The sequence below is a fragment of the Trichoderma citrinoviride genome (assembly GCF_003025115.1).
Source record: "Trichoderma citrinoviride strain TUCIM 6016 unplaced genomic scaffold BBK36scaffold_3, whole genome shotgun sequence".
NCBI lineage: Eukaryota > Fungi > Ascomycota > Sordariomycetes > Hypocreales > Hypocreaceae > Trichoderma > Trichoderma citrinoviride.
In genome coordinates, this window is record NW_020194711.1 from 1,558,320 (window position 1) to 1,580,693 (window position 22,374).

General features: G+C 55.1%; 6 protein-coding genes across 6 annotated transcripts; 2 read left to right on the forward strand and 4 right to left on the reverse strand.

Moving 5' to 3' along the window:
• Positions 1-264: 264 nt before the first annotated feature.
• BBK36DRAFT_1138976 (hypothetical protein) lies at positions 265-2,752 on the forward strand (the record flags this gene model as incomplete). Its single annotated transcript, XM_024893277.1, has 6 exons — positions 265-383; positions 438-654; positions 728-826; positions 888-989; positions 1,259-1,647; positions 1,717-2,752. The coding sequence occupies 6 exons, from the start codon at positions 265-267 to the stop codon at positions 2,750-2,752; spliced, it is 1,962 nt and encodes a 653-aa protein (XP_024752203.1).
• Positions 2,753-3,684: 932 nt separating this feature from the next.
• Positions 3,685-4,002, reverse strand: BBK36DRAFT_1157124 (hypothetical protein; the record flags this gene model as incomplete). Its single annotated transcript, XM_024893989.1, has 1 exon — positions 3,685-4,002. The coding sequence occupies one exon, from the start codon at positions 4,000-4,002 to the stop codon at positions 3,685-3,687; it is 318 nt and encodes a 105-aa protein (XP_024752204.1).
• A 138-nt stretch (positions 4,003-4,140) lies between these two features.
• On the reverse strand, positions 4,141-5,776 carry BBK36DRAFT_1157125 (hypothetical protein; the record flags this gene model as incomplete). Its single annotated transcript, XM_024893990.1, has 3 exons — positions 4,141-5,086; positions 5,196-5,423; positions 5,601-5,776. 3 exons carry the CDS (start codon positions 5,774-5,776, stop codon positions 4,141-4,143), a joined length of 1,350 nt encoding a protein of 449 aa, XP_024752205.1.
• Positions 5,777-7,637: 1,861 nt separating this feature from the next.
• BBK36DRAFT_1134595 (hypothetical protein) lies at positions 7,638-9,123 on the reverse strand. Its single transcript, XM_024892363.1, has 3 exons — positions 8,874-9,123; positions 8,070-8,839; positions 7,638-7,969 (listed from the first exon to the last, which is right to left on the reverse strand). Exons 2-3 carry the CDS (start codon positions 8,820-8,822, stop codon positions 7,664-7,666), a joined length of 1,059 nt encoding a protein of 352 aa, XP_024752206.1. The 5' UTR covers positions 8,823-8,839; positions 8,874-9,123; the 3' UTR covers positions 7,638-7,663.
• A 1,744-nt stretch (positions 9,124-10,867) lies between these two features.
• BBK36DRAFT_1111825 (hypothetical protein) lies at positions 10,868-12,914 on the reverse strand (the record flags this gene model as incomplete). Its single annotated transcript, XM_024889738.1, has 3 exons — positions 10,868-12,353; positions 12,407-12,642; positions 12,744-12,914. The coding sequence occupies 3 exons, from the start codon at positions 12,912-12,914 to the stop codon at positions 10,868-10,870; spliced, it is 1,893 nt and encodes a 630-aa protein (XP_024752207.1).
• A 711-nt stretch (positions 12,915-13,625) lies between these two features.
• BBK36DRAFT_1138980 (hypothetical protein) lies at positions 13,626-14,479 on the forward strand (the record flags this gene model as incomplete). The annotated part of the gene is made up of 3 exons (XM_024893278.1): positions 13,626-13,763; positions 13,819-13,861; positions 13,920-14,479. 3 exons carry the CDS (start codon positions 13,626-13,628, stop codon positions 14,477-14,479), a joined length of 741 nt encoding a protein of 246 aa, XP_024752208.1.
• Between the last annotated feature and the right edge of the window lie 7,895 nt (positions 14,480-22,374).

A 22,374-nucleotide genomic window follows, 5' to 3' on the forward strand; every position in this document is an offset into this window, starting at 1 on the left:
CCATTCAATCCTCTCCATATCGCGAGCGCTACACCTCGCCTCGCCACGCCCGCGATTGAGACCGTCAAGGCTTTTTCCGTGGGGTAATAACCAGAAGCAATCTGCATCGTCAGCCGCCAGGCCGGGCACTCTAAGCTTCTTTGCTTGCTGTGTAGAAACAGCCCGCAACGGAAGCCGGTCCGAGATTCTGCATAAAGCAGCTCGACGTCGCGCTCTGTGGGAAGCCGTCGGGCTCTTGCGCACCGCAATCGCCAAACCACTATCATGGCCCTCGAAGCGCCGCTGCGATCCTCAACTGGAAGCTTGCAATTTCAATTCAACCACCAAGGCGACGTGTCTGCAACCTCCGAGTCGGACGGATTCAGGTCACCGTTCAGAATCATGTAAGCCCTGGAATTTTGCGGACCACGTAAGTCTTGTTAACATGTCGACTCCAGGTCTTCCCCCCCGCCAGCCACAGACTCCTCTTCTCTTCGGCCTGACTCAATGCATCATCGGCTGTCTCAATCGATGCACATGTTGAGCCCCAGCGATATTGTTGGGCCATCGCCTGTAACCTCCAACGGCACTGAGACTACGGAAATCGAGGACGATGTTGCCGACGATCTCGAGCCGGATCACGGAGCGGGAGGGAATCACTACCGCCACTCTGATGTAAGTAACGAGAGCTCAGTAGGGCATTGCATACCGCAAGATGCGTACCTGACAGTGTTAACATGGCTTGTAGAGTCTCTTGCTTACCACAAATCTCCCCGAAATCGTTCGTCAGGGTAATCCTGAAGAAGCTGTCTCCGTCATACATGCTCCGGAGAGCTTTGCCAGCTGGGTAAGTGTCACACTGTGACAATAGTCTGCTATTAGACCGCAGCATAACTAACCCTGCGCAGGCATCCAGCGAGCCCTCTGCCAAATCAGCTACCTCAACAGAGAGGTCATCACCCAGGGCGGACGGCGCCAGCCAGCCATCCTCTACTGGGACCTTTAACAGCGTGAGCCCAATCTCTATCAAATGTCCATATCCCAGGACTTGCTAACAAGCGTCATGCGAAAAGCCCCCCAGCCATCCTGCTCGCCCCCCCATCTCTACTGACGTCAAGCCTGTGCGATACAGCCTAGACAGTGCCACACCACGAGCACAAGACTTGCAGGACATGCTCGTAGATGGTAGCCGACTGCGTTCAAGCAGCACGAGCAGCCTCGAGAGTTGGTTTCTCTTCCAGCGTCAACAACACCACGTCATGGCTAACCATGTGTAGAGATCGACGAGCAGACTGAAGCTGAGGGCGACGACGACGACGACGAACCCTTTCCTCACGTGCCCCAGGTGGCTGATGAGATTGGCGATTTACGGACTCTCCTCCATGAGTCCTGGACGCTGTGTAATACCCTGGCCAACTTAAGCTCGATGCATCGACCGCGAGCCTTTAGGGATTCGGGAACCCCCGATGCTGTTGAAAGGGCCTGGAAAGCGTGCTGGAAGCTCTGCCATCGCCTCTATGACAACCAGGACGAGGACCCCGCCTATATGAGCGTCAAGTTCAACCTGGACCTCTGCCGTGACTTTTGCCAAGCGCTATTCGACGTCCGCGATAAGAAGGACGAGCTGGCCGACTCCGTCCTCAGAGTTAGCTTTGAGCTGAACAACCAGTGAGTACTTTGCCACATTCGATGCCAATTCCTCTTCGACTGATCTAACGCCTGCTACAGTTTATACAGCGCACAAGACAACCGAAACCTTCCAGAACAGTTCCGGGAACGGACTCTCGACTTTTACATCACGCTGTGTCACCGCTTAATGAAGCAGCGTGGTGAGCTCCTTGGCAAGACTGATCAGCTCCTCGGAGCCTGCTGGGCCCTCGCCGAGATGCTCTTCAGTCTGCGTCAGAACAGACTAGGCGGTAAGCCACCGGACGGCGAATTGCTCCTCTCTGCGGTGCAAGCATGCTGGGGCTTGGGCGACATATTCAAAGACAGCTGGGCCAAGGTGAACCCGGACAGAAGCACTCCTCGGCCGTCCCAGAGCTTCTTCTCTCACTCTTCTGATCAGACTGGTCGTGAAAGCCGACAGTCTAATCGGTCATCACGTCACTCTAAGCAAGTGAGCATAAAGAGCACCCATCAGGAAGAGCGGCCACGGAAGCCTCCGCCAGTCCCCGAAACGCCAGTCACAGAATTCGAGGACACGCCCATTTCTCCCGAGAGCCGCTCTCCCCAGATGCCCAATCTGATGGTGCTCGGCCCTTCCAGTGATAGTGGCCGCAATCCAGGCAGATGGTCCAGCAGCGCATCCAACCTGTCGAGCTACTCCCACAGCAGCAACAGGACTTCGAGCACCGCGACGACGACTACAGCAACCGAAGACCCCAATGTCACGCGTGCAAAGATTCTCGTTCTCCGGGCTGCCATGACTCTCGGGTTCGACCGTGACGCCATTACCGACCCGAAGGCAGGGCCGGCGCAGCTGCAGAAGTTTGTACAGAGCCTTCCCGCAGATGCATTTGGCACTCTACCGAGAGATACCACCCTCCTTCAGCAATACAAGAACTCGGTACTGATGGACGCGTTCATTCCGCGGAATCATTCAATCCCCTCTCGCGGCAAGAGGGTTCCCGCCGTGGATATGGCAAAGAGCATCCAAACCTTGGCCAATAGCTCGCCTCGCTATGCCTATCTGCGTGATCTCTTTGGGTTTGTCTTTAACTTCCCCATTGAAGAAGTTGACGCTCGACGACACACCAGCATTGCCGTCTAAAGGAAACTTTTATACGTTGTCAGGCACACCTGTGCCAAAGAAACCTACAGAATCGAAAACGGAACAAAGAAGCACAAAGAAAGAGAAGGAAGAGACACAAAGGTGATGAAGGGTTGGCGGACCATCTTTTCCTATTTTCATTACGCTCCAGATACCCCTTTACACTATACGTTGCGTTGATCACGGCCATGGTACGAAGCGAAGGATTAGTTTTGTGTGTGCAGTCAGGGAGGGTCACGAAACGTTGAAAGGGTAGAGCGGTACAATCATTCCTTTTTTTCTCTCTTGGATAATGATGTTTGATGCCGATACGTCGCCGCAAGGCAAAAGGTTTTAGATGTTGGAACTTGGGAGGCTATTGTCAAGCTGTTTACTCTTCGAATTGATCGCATTTATTTTGGGTTTTGGCGCATAGCAAGCGGGATGCAAGCCTAGTTTTAATCGATTCACCGATGTTCCTATTCCACGGAGTGGGCTTGTTGTGTAATAAATATACTATGAATATGAGAGTTTTTCTGGGTATCTTGTTGATGGAAGCCAATCTGTGAGCAGCTGTGCTCGGTAAGCGAAGACAAGAGAACGTGGTAACAAAAAAAGGGAAAGGAGAAGAAAACTAGCAGAATAAAGACTCCGTACTGTCCAGTGCCTTTGTAAATAAAAAAACATCCATCCCTACTGATAGTTTTCCCCCTGAAACTTCAAAACGCAATCCTGCTCCGTCCCTGCAAGTCGAGCCAGCCCATTGTTTGGAAAATAGAGATCCCATTGCGTATACTCCAACAAGATGATACAAAAAAGTCAAACTACAGGAAAAGAAAAAGGAAAAGAAAGAAGTCGATAAGTCAAAAAAGAAAGGCTAATAGTGAAGAAAGCTCTGAGAGTAGGTGCCTCGTCACTTTTCGACGAGCATACCATCACAACGGGAGGAGGGCTCACTCCACTTCAGTCACTCGCGACGCATCAGCGGGTGCCGAAGAAGAAGAAGAAGAGACATTCGGCTGCTGAAGAGCAACTGCCGCAACCACCACGTGTCCTTGTCCGGCGCGGGGACCGAACAGGAGCAGCGGGTCAATCGTCCCAGCGAGGTCCCCCGGGTGAAGCTGCGTCTCAATGTACGCCTGCTGCTGCTGCTGCTGGTCGAATGAAGTCGGGGGATGAGCGTGGTGATGAGGCTGAAACTCCGGGAGACTGCTCATGGTGAGAGACTGGGGAGGAGGAATGCCATGGCAAGTACTACTGGTAGCATCCATCGCCGCTGCTGCCGCTGATGCCGTGAAGCTGGCGACATCCTGGAAGACAAAGTCGGTGGACTGCTGCAGCGGCGGCGGGATGACGGGGCTGAAGGTTGCAAAGTCGTAGGGCGAAGGAGGTGTCATTTGAGACCAGTCCTAGTGGTGCTCGGCGGTGACGCCTCCTCCTCCAGGGGCCGTCAGGATGGGAAGGTTGGTGGTGGTGATGTGTTGGGATGATGGCGAGTTGGCGGGCAGATCCTGGAAGGTCGTCGGCATGGGTTGATATGGGATAATGGCGGAGAGGCTGTTGTTGTTGATGTTGTTGTCCAGATTCGGGGACGCTTCTGTCTCGGAGATGGGGAGGAGGTGAGGGTACGGTTGGGCGGCGGCGCTGGAGACGTTGATGTGATACTGTTGATGCCGCTCGTTCTGGGTTACTACCATCTGATGTGGATGCTGGAGTTGTTGTTCCCGGTAGTGCTGAAAGGGGGATGGAGCGAGGTCCGGCAGAGCAGGCGAGAAGTGCGGAGCGGAAAAGGGCATGGCCGTCTGACTTGGCGGCGGCATCTGAAGCTGTTGATACTGCGTGGTTACGGGTATCTGGGACATGACGCTGGCGGTCTGCCCGTCAGGACGATGATAGAGCTCCTCCATCGTCGTCGTCGTAGCAGGAGGATAGATGGACATGTATGCCTCGGGAACCGCGTTGCCGCCGCTCGGGAAAGTCACTTGCTTCCCGGCTGCTGCCCAGACGCTCCGTGGCACAGGAGAAGCCGTCAAGATGTCGTTTGTGTGGAGGAACTGCAGGGTGTTTTGCTGTTGTTGTTGTTGCTGCTGCTGTTGTGGTGAGGGCAGGAGGTCGCCGTGTCCACCGGTCTGCAGAGCATCGAAGTAGTTGTCCGCCAGGGACATTGCCAGCGGAGAGGCCGAGCGGATGCGCAACGCGGAAGTAGACTGGAGGCCTGCCGCCGCCGTGCTGCTTTTCCACTGCTGCAGCGGCTTGTTGACTTGGGCGGCGGCCCTTGGGACAGCAGGCTCTGGGGCGGCAGGCTGTTCGGGGTGAAGGTCTGCTCGCTGCGGTCCGGCGATTTTCTTGATCAATCTTTGTGGGTTGGGGGAGAAGGGCAGCAACGTTAGTGATTGATGTTTCGTACCTCTGAGGCTATACTGACAGGGTATGAAACCGTATGTGGGAAAAAGGGAACACTTACCTTTCGCGAAGATGGCTCGAGTCGTCGGCGCTCTTCTTGCGCTTCATGCGTGTTGTGCGAGTGGTCGTCGTCGCTTCGTCTCTTAGCTCGCTTCTCCGTTGTCCTACCTTACTTGTTGACGATGGCCAAGCTTTGCTGGAGTCTCTGAGATTGAGCTCGTCCTTGTCGGCTTGCTCACCTTCGTCCTTCTGCTCCTCTGAGCCACCAGGCTTGGGCGATACGGCCGTCCTTGGAGGTCGAGCATTCACCAACGGGCTGCTGTAAGAGGGGGGGAAGACGACATATCAGCTTCTGCCATACGAAATCTCGTCACAACTGTGCATCCTCCCATCGTCACCGAAAGAAATGGGCGGAGTAAGGGACTGTAATGAGTAAGGGGGGAGGAAGAAGGGAGGAGAGACATACTTGAACCTTGGGTCTTTGCCATACTTGTTCTTGATATATCGAATCTGGTTATGGTTCAAGTGGCGGCCAAACCTTTCATGAAAGTGCGTCTGGATGTACGACTGTTTCTTCTTCCCGACGACGGCGGAGAGAACCCAGTCGATCTCATCGTCCAAATACTGCGCCGCGCCAACCATGGCTGCTGCTTTTCTCTGCTCGTCTTGCTCTCTCGTGAGGGGCTATATCTGGCGTTGTGTTACTTGGAAACGACGACAAGGATGGCAGGCCACGGCTTCAAAGATCTTCTCTCGCTCCGGTGAGAAGAAGGCAATTTTTCCCAATGCCAAAAGGCACGACTTGCCAGAATCTCCCTGTTTGGAATGTCCGAGGGAAAAAGACACTTCGTCGTCTTGCGTCTCCTTGGGTCCAAGAAGCCAGCAGTGCTTGGCTTCCCAACACCTTGTACGCTGCCAACAAACGGGCTATAGCCCAGACACGACAACTTTGCGTCCTTGTTCGCGCTTTGCTTCAAGAGCGGTCACTCAAAAGCAGGGCAACGGAGGTAAGAGAAAGAAGGCCCAGGATAAGCCACCGATATCTGCAACCACTTGTACCGGAAAAATAAATAAATAAAGAACACAGAAAGGAGGAGAGTATCTCCTAAAGAAGAGGAGGAGGGGGAGAGGGAGGAGCCTTGAGTTCACACAGAAAGCAAAAGTACCTAGATCTTCGAAGAAGGGCTTCCAAGCCGAGATCAAGGGCCAAGGAAAACCAAACAAGGGATGTTAAGATGTGCAAATGTAGGAGACTGTAGAGCATCAGCAAAGCCTTGTAAAGCCAAATTGTAAAGAGAGAGAGAGGAAAAGAGAGAGAGGAGGAAAGAGGAGAAGGGGAAGAGGAAAATGAGCGCAAACTTGAATGTCCGTGGGAGAGGAAGCCCGTGTCCGGTTCGGGCCTGATCCCCCAGGCGGCAAAAGAGGACGCTTGACGCCCCAGATGCTTGTGCAGCCTTTGCCTTCCCGCGATCACAGGAGGATTTGTCCTCTTCTTCTCAACGTTATCCGGGTGCAACGCTTCTTGATTCTCCGCAGAGTTGTGAAAAGGAGGGAGATGATGATGATGATGATGATGATGATGAATCTCCGCTCTCGTGAGTGAAATGGCAAGATTTGCTTCCGTAAATCAAAGTAACAGCGCTCGTGTTTGCGTTCGACACAAACAAAAGCCCAGCGACCCAAGATGCTCTTCAGATCTGCCAGAGTCAAATCATCAAAAGCCGGGGAAAAGGAAGACTGTTGAAAAGGGGGGGAGGAGTGTACTGGGAGAAGGGGGGGAGCAATAGTAATAGTAAGAAGCCAAACCGGGGAGGCAAAAAAATCAGAAAACACAGAAAGCAAGAAAACGTCCGGTTTCTTCCCCGGATACGCGTTTGACCGTGTTTCTGATTCAGATATGGCCAGCGAGTGGCATCAAAGTGTCCATTGCCCACGTGGCCCAGCACGCAACGTCCTTGTCTATTGTCCCCGCAGAAAGAACAATAAGGCCTCCGTCTGCCAAATAGGAGGCCGGACTTTGGCTTCTGTGTGTGGGAATGAGATCAAAGGCGGATGCGTCTGTCCCGGTTCCCCGGTCTCCGCTGCTCCGGGGCCGTCGTGGTGTGAATCATCGTATCATGTTTGGGGGGAAGAAAGACGGTGGGCAGCTGTCATGAGTGCTGGGCAGGCAGCAAACGGGGGGGCGGTTTGGGGGCAGCAAGCGGACGTGTGAGATTACGCAGATGGGACGGAGATTGGTGTGCTCCGGGCTCGTGGGTGTGAAGATATATCATCTTGGCTGATTGTACTCGTCACCGATTTAGGGGTCACGTAGATCTTGCTATCCGTGATGGTACGTGATCGTAGATCATGCTGTGATGGTACGTGATCGTAGATCATCATCAGTCTAGCGGGTGTGTCTATAAGAGTCTACATCTAAGCATCTCCAACCTCTAGTCTATCAAGGTCCTTTTGTCCCCCCCTTCTATCCGTCGTCTATCGTCTATATCTCATCGAGGAGATCCCTCTCCGTCATCATTGATTCATAAATCACGTCGTCAAGGGCGACCCGCCACGCGAAAAGATGCCCAACCAGCACTTGACCTGCCCCTCCTCCTCGTCCTCACCCCAGTCATCCTCCCCAGCGAGCTCGCTCTCCTCCTCGCAGAACAGCGGCGTTTCCAGATCCAGCATGGCCTGCTTGAAAGCCTCCAGGAGCCTCCGCGTGGTGTCGTCCCTCATGGGCACCATGACCGCCGCCCTGGATTCAGAGCCGAGGGCGAGGTTCTGGCAGATGGCCGAAGCGAGAAGCCCCGGGTGATCATCGTCGTACATGGGATCAGCAGCGAGAACGAGCTACCCTCCGTAAAAACCAGCATTAGCCACAGCCGCGTCCTGCACAATCAAAAGGATAGTAGTAGTAGTAGCAGTACTACTGATCATAAAGAAAACTTGCCTTGAACTGAAAAGGTTCCCCAAAAAGCTCCTGGTCAATCTCGTCCCTCTCTCCACCCCAAGTCAGCGGCCCAACCGACATGGATCCCCCCCTGGCCTCCACCAAGCTCCTGTTCTTGTCCACGTTGTCCTTGAGATTCGGCACGATGTTGGGCAGGTCGCTCAGGATGACATGCGTCTGCCACAGCGCCGCCGCCGCAACGCCCAGCAGCCCCGTCCCGGAACCGAGCTCCAGCACCGTCGGCGGCGGCTGCCCCAGCGTCTCGTCAAACAGCTTGAACAGCGACGTGGCCGCCAGCCGCGGCAGGTGGCGCGACAGCACGTACGACGACCCCCAGGTCTTGAAGCCCAGCGAGTCGCCCGTCAGCGCGGGCTCCTTGATGATGAGCTCAAACGGCTCGCAGGCCGCGCCGCCCCCCTCAAAGGGCCAGCGCCTCGTCACCTCGCCCATGGCCGTCCGGCCGCACCGCTCCGACATGCGCTTGCTGGCGAGCTCCCAGAGGACCTCCTGCTTGTCGTAGTCGCCGATCCAGGCCAGCGGGCTCTTGATGATGGACGAGAGGTAGCGCGTGACCTCGGCCTTGCGCTGCGCCGCGAGGGATTCCTGCTGCTGGTGGGCGAGGATGTCGGCCTGTCGCTGCCTGTGGTTCCAGACGGGGGGGCTCAGCTCCAGGCTCTGGAGGATGGCCAGCAGCTCTTCGTAGCTTGGCCGCTGCCACATCTGGGGGAAGTCTTCCGGTGCCAGAGACGCCATGATAAACGCTGAAGATGGCTGGAATATATCGATTGCAAATCAAAGCCGTGGGAGAAATGAGCGGTAAAGATATCCAGAGACGCCGTGAGATCAATCTCAAGAAAAGAAAAAAAAAAAAGAAAACCCCTCTCCAACGAGAGCGTAGATCTAGATGGCTATCATGATGAAATCGTGTATCGTAAATTATCCTCTGAGTGTGTCCAGTGAGTGCGTCGTTCTCAAAGAACCTCAAGAGGTCTCTTATAAAGAACCTGGAAGAGAGAGTTCAACTTCACATGCAGAATGTCACCGCACAGGAAAACAAAATTCCAAAAGAAAAAAAAATCGGACCCTCTAACTTAGGTAAGCATGCGAATGAAAGGCACTCGAGAAATCCGAGTGGATGGGAGTTAGAGAAAAATGTGGGGTCTTTCACACCCCACGTGGGGAGATGCTTCCCAAGCAGTTTCGAGTTCCCTCATGTACACCCAAGTACTGTACCTTGATATTACCAATCATCATCAGCAGCAGTAGGAAAAGAAATGATTATACAAAAACCAGAAGCAATTTACACCAACGAGGACTCGACTGGTGAAAAGACAACAAACAGGAGAGCGATAGAGCAAACAGAGCGCAGATTACCTGCCCCAGACGGGCTATTTTAGGACATGACACACGGACGCTTGTCGCGAGCTGACCTCTAGTCTAGTACCTTACTCTATGGCCTTGGAACCAAATCTGTAATTAAAATACTCGCCAAGGGGGTCGACGAGGCAGCAAATCAAATCGAGTCATCCCTCTATCAAATCGACGATTACCGGCACTATCTTGCCTTACACATTAATAACAGGACCTGCGGGAAGGGGACCTGCACGCTCTAGCTCACACCAGCTCTAGACACGGCACTCACTAACAAGCAATGGTAAACTACCTGAATCCGTTAAATGAAACAAATCCTAGCATGAAACGGAAAACGACAAATCATAAAACAAATAGGCAGAGTAAAGGCCCAGTCCGACGTCAAGTCGTTTCAACGCCTACAATCTGTTTACTCATACAATTCCCTCCTGACAGGCAGGCCATAACGCATTGGCAGCTCACAAGGGCGGTCACACTACAGTAGTAGTAGAGAGGGAGCGCATAGGTAGATACATACCTACGATACTACCTTAGCAATACATACAGCCCGCCACATTCTAGAACCTGGCGGCATCCGATCCGGCCAAAGCCGTTGATCAGCAGAGATCTTCACGCTGACGTTGATCCCTTTCGCAATGCCATGGCTTAGCAGCTCGGATATACTAGTACTTACATACATACATCTCTCGCGCAAGCCGCGGCAGAATGACATCAACACCATCGTCACGGCATGCATGCAGACACAACAGACTTCCTTCAGCGAACAGGTTTCCTCATTTTTTTGGGTCTCGTTGTGCACAAGACTGTTCTGTGTCTCGTATCTAGACTACTGTACTGCTATAAGGTACCTATAGGTGCTCCATGCCGGCTGCTCAAGGCAAGGCCAGAGGCTGGTCAGCACTAAACGTTGCCCGTGTACTCTCTCTCTGTAGCAGGGTCTGCGTTTGAAAAAATCAACAAAGCAATTCAGACAGATCATCCTCTGCTGGTCTCTTTGCTCGAGACTCTAAAATCGAATGGTATCAAGCCATATCCTGCCTGCGCCAGAGCGTGCCTATCCTAGAGGCCTCGCTGCGAGATGCAAAATCCGTTGCCCAATTGTTCCTTGGGGTAAATGCACAGGAGCTCATTGTTGCCGGAACGCCACAAGCAAGAAACAAGGTCAAAGAAAAAAAAAGAAAAACAACGGAAAAAAGCAAAATCAGCCGGTCCCTTTTTGGTGCTATTATCGAATCGTCATTTCAGCTTGTGAATCGTAAACGTCTCCCTTGTACGTTGGAGGCTTTGTGGAATTCCCCCTGTAGTGTTTGGGGTGTGGGATCGTGGCGCTGCAAAGCCCCAGTCCTTCCTTGTGGTTTCGGTTCGAGGTGCTTTTCAAGGCGCAGAGCTCGCAAGTCTTCTTAGTCGGCGGCGCTTCGTGCCTGGTCTCACACGGGCGAGCACTCCCGGTAAATCTCCTTCTTCAGGTTCTCAAGTCGGCCCCTCATATCCAGCAGGTCGGCCAGCTTTTCGTGGGGCGGGTTATCCAATGCCGAGATCTCGTGGTGCAATGCTTCATATTGCTGGTAGTAAGCCTTAAACTTATTAGCCTTACGTAGGATATCCAACGAGACGTTCTCGGCCGCGCGCCGCTTCGCCGCCGAATTCTTGGACGCCGTATCCTCCTTTCGCTTCATCTTCGGGGCAGGTGGTGGTGCGTCGTTGTCGAGGTCGGACGCATTCGTTGGCGGCGAGGAAGCCAGAGGGGATGACTTGGTCGGCGACGTGTTCTTGCTCTTGAAGGATGACGACACAGCCGTGCCACGGGAGTTGACGCTGGCGTCGGACGGGCGGTGCTTGAGCGCGGGCAATGCCTGCTGTCTCGGCTTGATGCGCTTCGACAGCGGCGTTCCGGAGCTGGAGCTGGAGTCCTCCTCTTCCCGAGGCCTCTTGGCGGGCGCTGATGGCCGAGTCGGGGCCTTGGCGGGCGGCCGGCCGGCGACGATGACGGTGTCCTTGACCTTGGAAGCCACAGGCTTCGGCTTCGGCTTGGCAACGGGAGGCGCAGCCGGAGCCTCATCGCCCGAGTCATCCGAGTTGACAATGATTTCCTGGGACAGTATGCGTTTGTCGTTGCCCTTGGAGGCACCAGCCTTGGCCTTGGTGGGAGAAGTCTTCGCAGGAGCGGGTTTCGCCTTGGCCTTGGAGACACCAGCCTTGGAGGGACCGAGTAACCGTTTGACCTGTGCCTCCTGACTGGTCGGTTTCTTCGCCTTGGCCGGGAGGGGATTGGAGGCTGATCGTGACATCTTCTCCCCTCCAGCCTTGGCCTTGTCGCCGCCCATGCCATCGTCGGACGTGAATCCGTCGTCTGCCTTTTGCACCTTGATCTTGGGCGCGCCCATGGCGATGGAGGCCTGCAGCCGGCTCAAGCACTTTCCCTTGCCGCGCTCCTCCTTGGGGAGCAGCTTCTGCCACACAGCCTCCGAGGAAGAGATCCTCTGCTTGTCGTATTGGCGGATCGCGTTGTCGATGGCAGTCTGTCGCTCCTCTTGGGAGGGGTAGTTGTAGCTCCAAACGTCGAGCTCCTTCCAGTACGTCTTGCGCATGGTCCACGTATCTGTGGCGGCGTTGTGCTCGGCCACCTTTTCGAGCGTCGGCTGGAAGTCGTGCTCGTTGCCGTCCCACTTCTTCTTGAGGTATTCGGTCGACCGGTCTTTGGCGGCCAACTCGTGAACGAGAACCACTCTCTGCTCCTTGGCACGTTCCATAGCCTGCTGGGAGGCAGTGAGTGTCGGGTTCAGCGAGGGCGAGGTGATGTCATGGATGCTGGGCGAGGTGGGCAGAGAGGCCGTCTTGGAGCCATAGTCGGAAATGGGCTTGGCCCTCGACTTGGCCAACGCCTTGGCCTCGGGCACTTTTGCGATGCGAGCTCTGACAAGAGGCGTTAACACACAACACCACAGCGACACGCAGATAGCACAAACCTCTCTCGCGCTGCCTCATGTGCGGCTAAACCGTTTTGCAAAGCCTCAATGTCAGAATCCAGCCCCGGAGTAGACGCCTTGCGGGAGGGCCTACCAGGCTTCGCAAAGACATTGCTTGTGTATGGGATTCGCTCCGCGTGGCGGGTGGACTCGAAGGGCCGAGTAAGGTATAGGTCGTAATCGGCAGAATCGTTGGGGGGAGCGATGCGGTGCGACTTGGAGCCGTATTGAATAGACTATAAAGACACAGAGCAAGTCAGTACATGAAATTCCCCCAATGGGCCACCCCTTTGTAGGGGCACCGGGTTGGAAGAGGGAGAGGAGGACCCGGACTTACGGGAGTTGAACCCAGCGAAAGGCGAAGATCCTCGCCGCTACGTGACGCCTGGATGATGGACTCAATCGTCGACTTGTCGAGCTGCACGTGGAAAGCCTGAGGCGGCAGATTCGACTCGGAGCCGGGATCCGTCAACCGCAGGCCGCCTTCCGGGACCTTGAGCGAGTTCATGTCGGCGACTGGCAATTGCTACTACTTGCGTGGTGCGAAGGTTCGAGAGAATGCAGCTTTCCCAGTTTACAGCAGACGAGGCAGATCAGAAACGCCGGGAGTGTGCAGACGAAGAGTCGGATGCGAGAGTTTGGTTGCAGCAGCAGCGCGGGTGCTGCGTTTAAATAGGATCCGCAGTTGAGCTTTCGAACGTAGGCGAGGGCTTGTTTCAATCAGACTCAACTGAGGAAAACAAACTCTATGAATGGCAAGGCGGACGCCACATGATCGATTGAAGGTTCGTGGCGCCCAGAAAGTGAACAATAGAGTGCGAGGCGGGCGAAGCCAAAGTGAGGCCAAGGTGAAGCGAGGCCAAAGTGAATGAAGGAAGACAAAGGGCGAAGTCACTCCCAGGCAGCGCGGTGGGCCAGCCAATACACGAACGGGACTGGGTCTTTTGTCGATCCGGGCCTGCGTGCAGAAGCCAGAAGCCGGCGGAGGAGCGCCAGAGGACGGAGGCTCTTGTTGGCAGGCAATCGCAGGCACAAAGACGGGGCGAGAGACCTGGGCGATGAGGTTGCGTGGGAGAGGGAAAAGAGTGCAATGATGCAGCTCCCGCGGTGGAGAGTTAGCAAGCAGCAGTAGTACGAGTAGTAGCAGGAGAAGGGACTGACTGGAGGCAGAGCCCAGGCAAGGCCAGTCCAGTCCAGCGCAGTTGGGGGAGCGGAGACAATGGCGGACGGCGGGCGGGAGGGTGGGAACAGGTCCCAGGGCGTGCTGGTTGCAGTGGTACAGGCAGTACCCAGCAGTACCTACGGCCAGCAGCTCCAGGCTGTTGCTGGGGGGCCTCTGCTGCGCAGTTGGGGGGGCGTGCGGGCATCAAGGCAGCTCTGGAGGTTCCCAGCCTGTACCACTCGTCCTACAGGTACAGTTCACACCGGTGCCAGTCCGGCTGCAGCCACTGGCGGGTACGCAGCGGTACCCGTGACGCACGCACGAGCGTCTGCGTCCGGACGGTACATACAGGTACTCGCTTGCAGTACCTGCGCGCTACTGCGAGGCCCTTCGAGGCGCTACAGAACTCACGGCGGTGCACGCCTGGGCAGGGCCAAGGCAGGGCATCGACAGGGCATCGACAGGGCCCCGGACGGGTGGAGGCCCAGCACGAGGAGGTACCCGGAGCTAGAGGCCCAGGTACCTTACTCAGCACAGCAGCGACCCTGTGCCGCGAGAGTGCAAAGTTACAGCAGAGGCTGCCAGCGTCCAAATCACCCGCGTCTGGCGGCCCCCAGCAGCGCTGCGAGCCCGGCTCCAGGCTGGCCGATGTCTGGTCCCTTGAGTTTTCCCAAGCGTCCAGCGTCCAGGTCTGCAGCGTACCGGGTCGGTCGACCTTACGGGACCTCTTCCGGTACCTTCGACGACAGGCAAAAAGGCGGGCCAGGGCAGCGCCAAGGAGCTTCCAGCCTAACGCGGCCGGGCTTAGCCTCGCGGTACCAGGGCCAAGTACCCAGAGATACCTCGCTGGGGGTCGGGTAACCTTTCATTCCAACTCGGCTCGGAGCCTTCTCCTGGTGCTGCCAAAATAAGGCGCTGCTGTGACACACACGCCGAATCTGATGAGTGAGCTTCAGTCTCTCGTACCGACTCAGACAACGCACCCAGCTCACTTCGCACGGGCAAGGCGAGAGGGCAGCCTAGCCTCAGCGCAGCAGAAGCGACAAAGGCCTCGGTTCGGGCTCACCTCAGGCTCAGGCCAGTTCGGTCGGCAGTGAACCGCAAGTTGCATCATTCTCTCCACTCCGCCCCTTGCGCCTCTTGAGAAAGAACTCACTTCTGGAGGAGGTACAAGTTGACTGGACTCCGTAATACCGCTCCATACTTTACCCATCGACGAACCAGATGCAGTTTGCCCCATCTCAGATGTTGTGTGTTTCTTCCCCGTCAAGTCCCTTCTCCTTCACCTCCTATGCTTCTCGTAGCACCACCAGATGCCCCCTTTTCCCTTATTTTCATCTCTGCCTATTCCGTACATAAGCAGTATCTTATCTGCCAAAAGCCCACAAGCATCGTACATACGCTGCAGACTCAGTCGAGAGATGGATGCGTTCTCAATGTGCGGGACGGCTGTTCCTTCATCAGGCACGGCGACGCACAGGCCCTCCTCGCACCAGATTGCCTTGGAGAAGAGCGATGCTCTTGTGCCGCCCCCTCCAGCCTGAAGGCAATCATTCCCTCTGGCAGAACGGCTATGGAACCCGAATGTGGCCCAGCCCATCCGGATTCTGGTGCTACAACTACAGGTTCAATTGAAGTACTCGTGATACCAGTATCGCACGCGCAGGTGCCCTCTGTGACCGGGTAAGGGTAGCATTTGCCATGCCAGCAGAATGTCAACTCCGGCCACGCCCCCCTCCCCGTTTTCGCCAGCGGGCGGTCGTGGCTTGAGGTGAAGCGAGCACGCTGTCGATATGTGCGTGCATGCAGCCACCAGTCGCACCGCAGTGAGGTAGCGAGCGCCTGGTCCTGGTCAGTCGAGCAGCATCGACGTAGCAAGAGAGCAAGAGGAATGTGAAGAAGGCAAAAGAAAAGGCACGAACCTCTGTAGAGGAGGATCGTTCCAACTCTCTGTCTACAGAGTCTTGACATGCACATGACGAGCCAGGCAGATGTCAGTACCTGTCCCTGTCCCCGTCCCCGTCCCCGTCCCTGTACCTGTACCTCTGCCGGTCCCTGCTTGTCCAAGCCTCTAAGCCGTATGGAGATCGCCGGAGCAGGGAGCTAAACCAGCATGACGGTACAAAGTACTTGCTTCATGACCAGCAATCGCAAGTTCGACGACAACGCTGCTCATCCCATCCCAGGAGCCAACTACATACTTGGTCTGAAGGCTATAAAATGGCCGCCAGCCTCTCGGCCAGAATCCTCTTCTTCGTGGCCGCATCTCGTCACTCCTCCTTTTTTTCTCTCGGCAGCGCAGCAAACGCAGCCTGGCAACTTCCAGTTGCGGATTCAGTCCAGTCCCTGTGACACCGAGTTTGGCCGCCATGCCGCCCTGATTCGCCTGCTGAGCGGTCGCTTGGAATTTCCCTGACAGCCGCGGCGCCGTATTGGACAATCTGTGTAGCAGGAGAGCGTCCAATCAGGATGCAGTGGACGCCTTGTCGGGGAGCGGAAGAGGGTGTCGGGTTGCGCCTCTGCCCAGCAGCAGCCCTACGGCGGCCTGTTCCAGCAGCATCTAGATCACCTGGGGAGGCAGCCCTGTGAGAAATGCCTGGCTGCCCTTCTGGCACGTACCGAGATGACGGTTCCTGGGGAACGACCGCTGAGAAAGGCATGTGATTGAACTTGTGTTTCGAACAGACTTCGACCGGCAGAGCCGTATCAAACAGCATCAGCCAGCAACTGCAAAGTCAACAAAGCAATGCAGTGCGAGGCGAAACCCGGAGGACACTCTCCACGCCTCTTGTTTGCAGGGTAGGTGTCAACTCCAAGTCTCAGCCGCCTACCACCCAGACGCAGCATCTCGCGTCACGCTGCACCATGACATCTTGTGCCCGCTTTCCATCCTTAGGCCACCCGCACTCTCATCCACTGCCTCATACAGTACTCGTATGCATATTTTGCTGGCCCAATGGCGGCGCTGCGCGGGCTCGGTGAGTCGCCAAGTCTGCGCCCGGGCGAAAGAATAACTTGCCGTGTTCCAGACTTCAACATGCTTGAGTGGCACGCACGACAACGATGCGGCTGCTGACATGACGCAGCCAGCGAAACCGGTCCTCTGCGGGCACTTGAATGTATGTGCAGACAGGCATGGCCACGTACCTTATTCGTACTACAGTTCGTAATGACCCTTACAACTGTACATGCGAGCCTGGTTTTACTCGAACCCTCCAGCCTGTCGCCTTGCCCGAAAGCCAGGCAGTGTCGAGGCATCGTTTCTGTGAGCTGGCCTTGCAAGGCAAAATGTCCGCTGACGTGCCATCGTGGCAGCTGTTTCGGATTCGGTAGCCGCAAAACAAGCGTCACGGCTTTCGTTGCCTTTGTGCGAGGGCATCAACCAGCCCATCCACAGGCGCGAACCAGCCCGCGGTTCATCAAAGATTCCCGTGGGAGGGGTTTCATTCGAGCTGCCTATTCCTGCCCATCCCTTCGCCCTGCTTTGCCCGTGAAAAACGGATACCAATATCATCTTGCCTGGGTGCTCCTAGCAGAACAATACATACATAGTTGAGCTTAGTATGTAGGTGCTGGGGCATGCAGGTACTTTGGCACGCTGGCTCCTACAACTGACGTTGCATGCAGAAGAGCAGCAGATGCAGAAGAAGAGGGAAAGAAATGGGCATCGCCATGTGTGGAGGGGCGTGTGTGTGTGTGCATGTGTGTGACATTCCCGCGAATAGTGGCCATTGATGGCTACCTTACCGGTCAGCTCTCGTTCCTCGTACGACTAACGCTCTTTTCCTCTTGGCTCCCTTCGCTACCTGAGCTAGTAGCCATACAACTGAATCAAAACGGAGCTCAGCTTCGACGGCACAACCTTCCATTGACGGGTTTGTTGGCTTCCTCTGCATCCTTCGAGGGGGGTCCGGTGCTGACGGGTTTCTCCTCAGCGACCGTGCTGCAGAAACTCGTCCCGTCCTCCCAACTTGGCCGCTGAAACATTCCGTGCTCAGGTCAGCGGGCTTGCCTGACCCTTGCTTTTGTCTTGGCCCTCGCCAGAGCTGGTGACAGAAGGAGAGAAAGAGAGAGAGAGAGAGAGAGCTGCTTTACACATTGGGGATCTAATTTCCAAGTTGGACGGTAAACTTACTGTTCCCTCCCTTTGCTGGAGAACGGAGAAGCTGGGGATTGGACGCAAAGCTGCTCTGTCGTTAATACCACCAGCGCCAGTCCGGAGAGCAATACACGTACACGTACACTATTTGCTCGTACTCGTAGTTCGCTCCACTGGGCTACCAATAAGGTATTGGATATGTACTCGTACAGCATTGCAATAAGGTCGCCGTCTAGCTCTTGATCGCCGCAAGCCACGCGGACAAGCCAAAACGCTCAGCCGTTGAAAACACCACCAAGTCGGGGGTTGCAGCCCGGGGCTTGGTCATGTCGAAGCCAGAACATCACCCTGTACGTTGGTACCAGGCAGTCTACATAAGGTACTGAGCAACATGCCTTCACCTGTAGATGCAGAGAACCTTGACCTCACGCATGTCAAGTACGCACAGGGCGCGAGAGCGAAACATGGATGACGAAAGAGACTGCTTGTCCCGGGCACACAGCATTGCACCTCACCCCCTCCCCGTCTCGTCCCGTCCCCTCTGCTCTCAAACAAGCGAGAAACAGACGCCTCTTCTTCTCTCTCTGTCTCTGTCTCTTTTCCCCCCCTCTCTCGTTCCCACGGCAGCAAACGTCCGTCTTGGCCTGGGGCTAAAAGCGGCTGGAAAAAAGCTGCAAAAGCCGGCGCACGCAGCTGTGGCCTTGCCTTGTCTGGAACGCCAATGCTACATACGACGGGTTCAACGTTGGCCAGCAACAACGCCGGCGTTTGGTGCCCGTTGTCGTCGTTCGTCCTTTTTTTGGTCAGGCTCATTGCCACCGAACAAGTTGCTTGGCTGACAGCCGGCAGTGCCGCAGAAAAGCACGTTGGACCCCAAGGGACGAATTCCTACCTCATCAGAACTTGCATGTCCATGCTGGCACACACCCCTCCCCCCCCAGCAGCCTGGCTTGGTCTGGCCTGGGACGGCAACATGGAGAGGTAGCGAAAGTAGAATCTGGCTGTGCTTCCGTAGGTACCTTGCGGATAGAAATCTAAATAAGGTGCACTTGTGCCGCTGCCGTAGTCCGTACATTGTAGCCGCTGCTGCTGGCACATTGTTGTTGCATCGCTGAGAGCAATCAATGTCGATCGCCCGAGGTACCTTGGAGACTTGTCGCATCGCATCGCACATCGGCGATTTCATACGTACGAGTAGTACTTGGTATTACCTCTCTCATACTTTATGCAAGGGAGATACTGGGTCGGCCATGTTGCAGAGGGCTAGCACGCACGTTCTGCGAGTTGACGAGCAGCATCTCCCTTGCCCGAGACCAACCTGGGTTCGACCGGGACCAACTGCTGCCGCGATAGGCACGCAGCTTGTTCCAGATTGATATCCCGCGGCTACATGATCCGCTACTACACGTACATATAGTTGTACCTACCTACATACATAGCAGACAACTCCCGGAGCCTATGTATTACTTATTGGCGCTGACAGGGGTGCCTGAGGGGGAGAACGGTCAGTTAATAGCCAGTCCGACACGGCAGCTCTTTTACGCCGCGAGCATCTTGTGGGAGCAAAACGACGCAAAGTTGAAAGGGTAAGGCATCGCAGCCAATGCCCAAGGGGAAAAAGGGGAGATGCCGGAGCAGGGTCAAAGAATATAGGTCTTCTGACCAAACTTCATGTTCTCAGAGATGGTTTTGGCAGCGAGGCTCGTTGGTTGCCTACCGCTACAATGTTTTCCGGAGACCCAACGACAATCAGACAAAGCCTTGCCGGCGGCTAGAACCCTGGTGACGATGCCTCGTTCGACAAACAGGCGCGCCGGGGGCTGGGATGAGGGAACCTCTGCCGTTGGACGAAATGTCGAAATACATACCACATGTAACTGCAAAGTACAGCATGACGTTTTGGTACTTTGACTTGTAGGCAGAGTCCAAGAAACGAAAATACGAGGTTGAGGCTCTCAAGCCATGAAAGGGCGTGCACGAACGGCTCGTCTGAGCTGCAAGCCACCGCGCATTGACCCAGACTGCTGTTTGTCTCGTGCCTCCATGTTGGTGCTTCGGATCAGCGAGCGACAGCCGTCTCTGCATCACCACCTTCAAGTAAGAATACTACTAGCGGGATCACAAGCATCAACAGCAGTGGCAGAAGCAGAAGCAGCATGAAGCCAAGAAGAGAGATGCCAAGCACCGCCGAGCTGGTCCGTCACCAACCCGGCGCTGCATCTATTCGTTCGCCAATCACGGCGGGCTTCCACGGACGTGCGAGAAAAACGCAGCTCGCCATCATGAGCGATGGCATCCATTTGCTGGCACGTGCCGCTTATTCTATCCCAATTGTCCGTCTCGCCGGGGAAAAAAGGGCCCCCAAAATTTCATACAAGCCAAGTATTATTCCCTCTCCTGCTCCTCCTCTTGCTCCCCCCCCCCCCTCACCAAGGAAAATGGCCCAGCTTCCCCATTCGGCTTATGCTTGCCGCTGACGGCGTCCGCTGGGCACCTTGCCGGCTCGTCAGCTCGGGAAGGAAAAGAAAAGAAGAGAAAGGAATAGACAAGACGAGATTGCAGTGTTTATCCTACTGAATTGAAGAATGAACTTGAAGATGCCAATTCACCTCGAGTTGTCAAGCAATGCAAAAAAGCGTTGGAAAGGCGCAAATGTTGTGATAAGTCGTAGTAGTTCCGTCGTGACGATGAAAAGCCCCAGCCCCAGCCGGACGGATTCTCAACGGCGGACAGGCCCGCTGCAGGCCATGCAAATCGGGAATGGCGTCGTTGCGCCACAGCACGCACATGTACTTCCCTGATAATGTACTCCCAAGTACCTTACCTGCAAGAAAGTGAGCGGCCTAGGGGTTGCCGTGCCTTTCCGCCCCGACGATGGCTGCAGATTCAAAAGCACCCTTTCGACTCTGTCCCAACTCGTCGCCTTTTTCTGTCGATTGAGAGCGAAAAGAAAAGAACAGCAAACAAAGGCAACTCTCGCTCTCGTCAGTGCGTCGTATCTCCTCGTGCCGAAAAGCCATGATATATAGGTAGGTTAGTAATTCTTGCTCGGAAACAGCCAGCCCTCGAACCGCCGCCGATCCCGTGCCGTTCCAACGCTTCCATCCTCCAGTTGACGGTTTCTGCCCCTCCGATCCAGGATCCAGGGGGGGCCTTCCATCTCCTCTTCGCGGATGCCTCGCCCTGGCGCCGGTGCGGCATCTCTCGCTGTTCGGTGCATGGCGCGATGTCACTCGTCTGGTCCTCTGGCCAGTCCGGTCCCATTCCATTCCATATTATTGCTAGTAGTAGTATGTATATGTAGTCCGGACAGTGTACCCCATCACCCGTCACAGAGCACATTCCTGCTCTCATCGCAGTGATCAGAGGACCGCTTACTTGCGTCTGGCAATCGCCTGCTACCTGGTAAAAATCTCACACTGCTGCTTCGTTTCTGTTTCCGATTCGAGACTGACCGAATGTTGCACAGGAAGGAAGGGGGGGTTGAACTACGATGGCCCTCTGGGCATGCATCATTTCCCCCCCCCTCCTTGAGACGCAATCCACTGAATCTCGATACTAGTATCATCATGGGATTCAATCGCTGCTCAAGGAATCAAGGCCATCATCTCTTCAAACTCGGAACTCCCTGACTCTCCTCTCCCGCTTGGTTTCTTCTCTTGTCTGTCTGTCTGTCTGTCTGTCTGTCTGTCTGTCTGTCTGTCTGTCTGTCTGTCTGTCTGTCCATATGCCTCTTTCTATAACCTGCATGACATCCTCCCGCACACCAACGGCCACCCTCGCTGCTACGAATCAGTAGTAGTATACCGATTCCGCTTGCTGATGCAGGCCTAGCGCGCAAGTCTATTGGAAATACTTTCGTCTGGCAAACCGGCTATGGCCACCCTACTGCTGCTACTCAGGTCCTCAGTAGTACAGTAGCCGTACAGTGAAGTAGGTAAGGTAGTCCCCCCATCAACCCATCTCTTTTCATGTATGGTCGACACGCAGAGGCCGGTCGTTTTATCAACTTATTCTGCCGGCCAGACTACTGTAACTACTATCTACCAAGGCAGGCAAGTAAGACGCATGAGTTTACCCGTTGTATGAAAATTTTTCACTCAATGGCCTCGGGCGTTCCTCTTTCTTTATGCTGCGGTCTTTGGTTTCTTTGGGCATTCTCTTTGCAGGTTTGTTTGCCCGCCCCTTGTTGGGTAATGAATGAATGACCTCTAGATTTCCCCTAACCCAACAGCACGGCAAAGCTAAGCATGGAGAAAGATCAAGCTATCTAGTAGTTGTGAGACATACATACACTAATAAATTCAACGAAAAACAAGCTTGACAAGCGAAAACCAACACCAACTCATGTGCCCATACCGAGCGGCAACAGCTTCGTGATGAATTCAGTACTCCCGTTACAGTCACCCCACCCCCGGCTCCAAGTTCTCTCCTCTCCATGGTGATGGGACGGACGACGGGTGACCAAAGGCGATCTCGGCATAATCCGCCCATGCGCACATACATACACCACTCGTTGTAAGGTATGTACTTGCAAGGTATTTCGCTCAACGACCCGAATTCGCTCCGGCATCACACCCCGTCGAGATTGGAATAGTACGCGTAGTAGGCCGTGTCTTTCTCCGCGACAAGTCCGTAGGGAAACCCCCCCAATGCCCATCATATGATCTGTAATCAGCAAACTAGGCAATTACATGTAGCCTTTCT

Coding starts and splice junctions, on each gene's coding strand:
- BBK36DRAFT_1134595 (XM_024892363.1), bottom strand. CDS start 8,822: ATGGCGTCTCTGGCACCGGAAGACTTCCCCCAGATGTGGCAGCGGCCA. Junction 7,970..8,069: donor GGGAACCTTTTCAGTTCAAG/GCAAGTTTTCTT, acceptor TACGGAGGGTAG/CTCGTTCTCGCTGCTGATCC.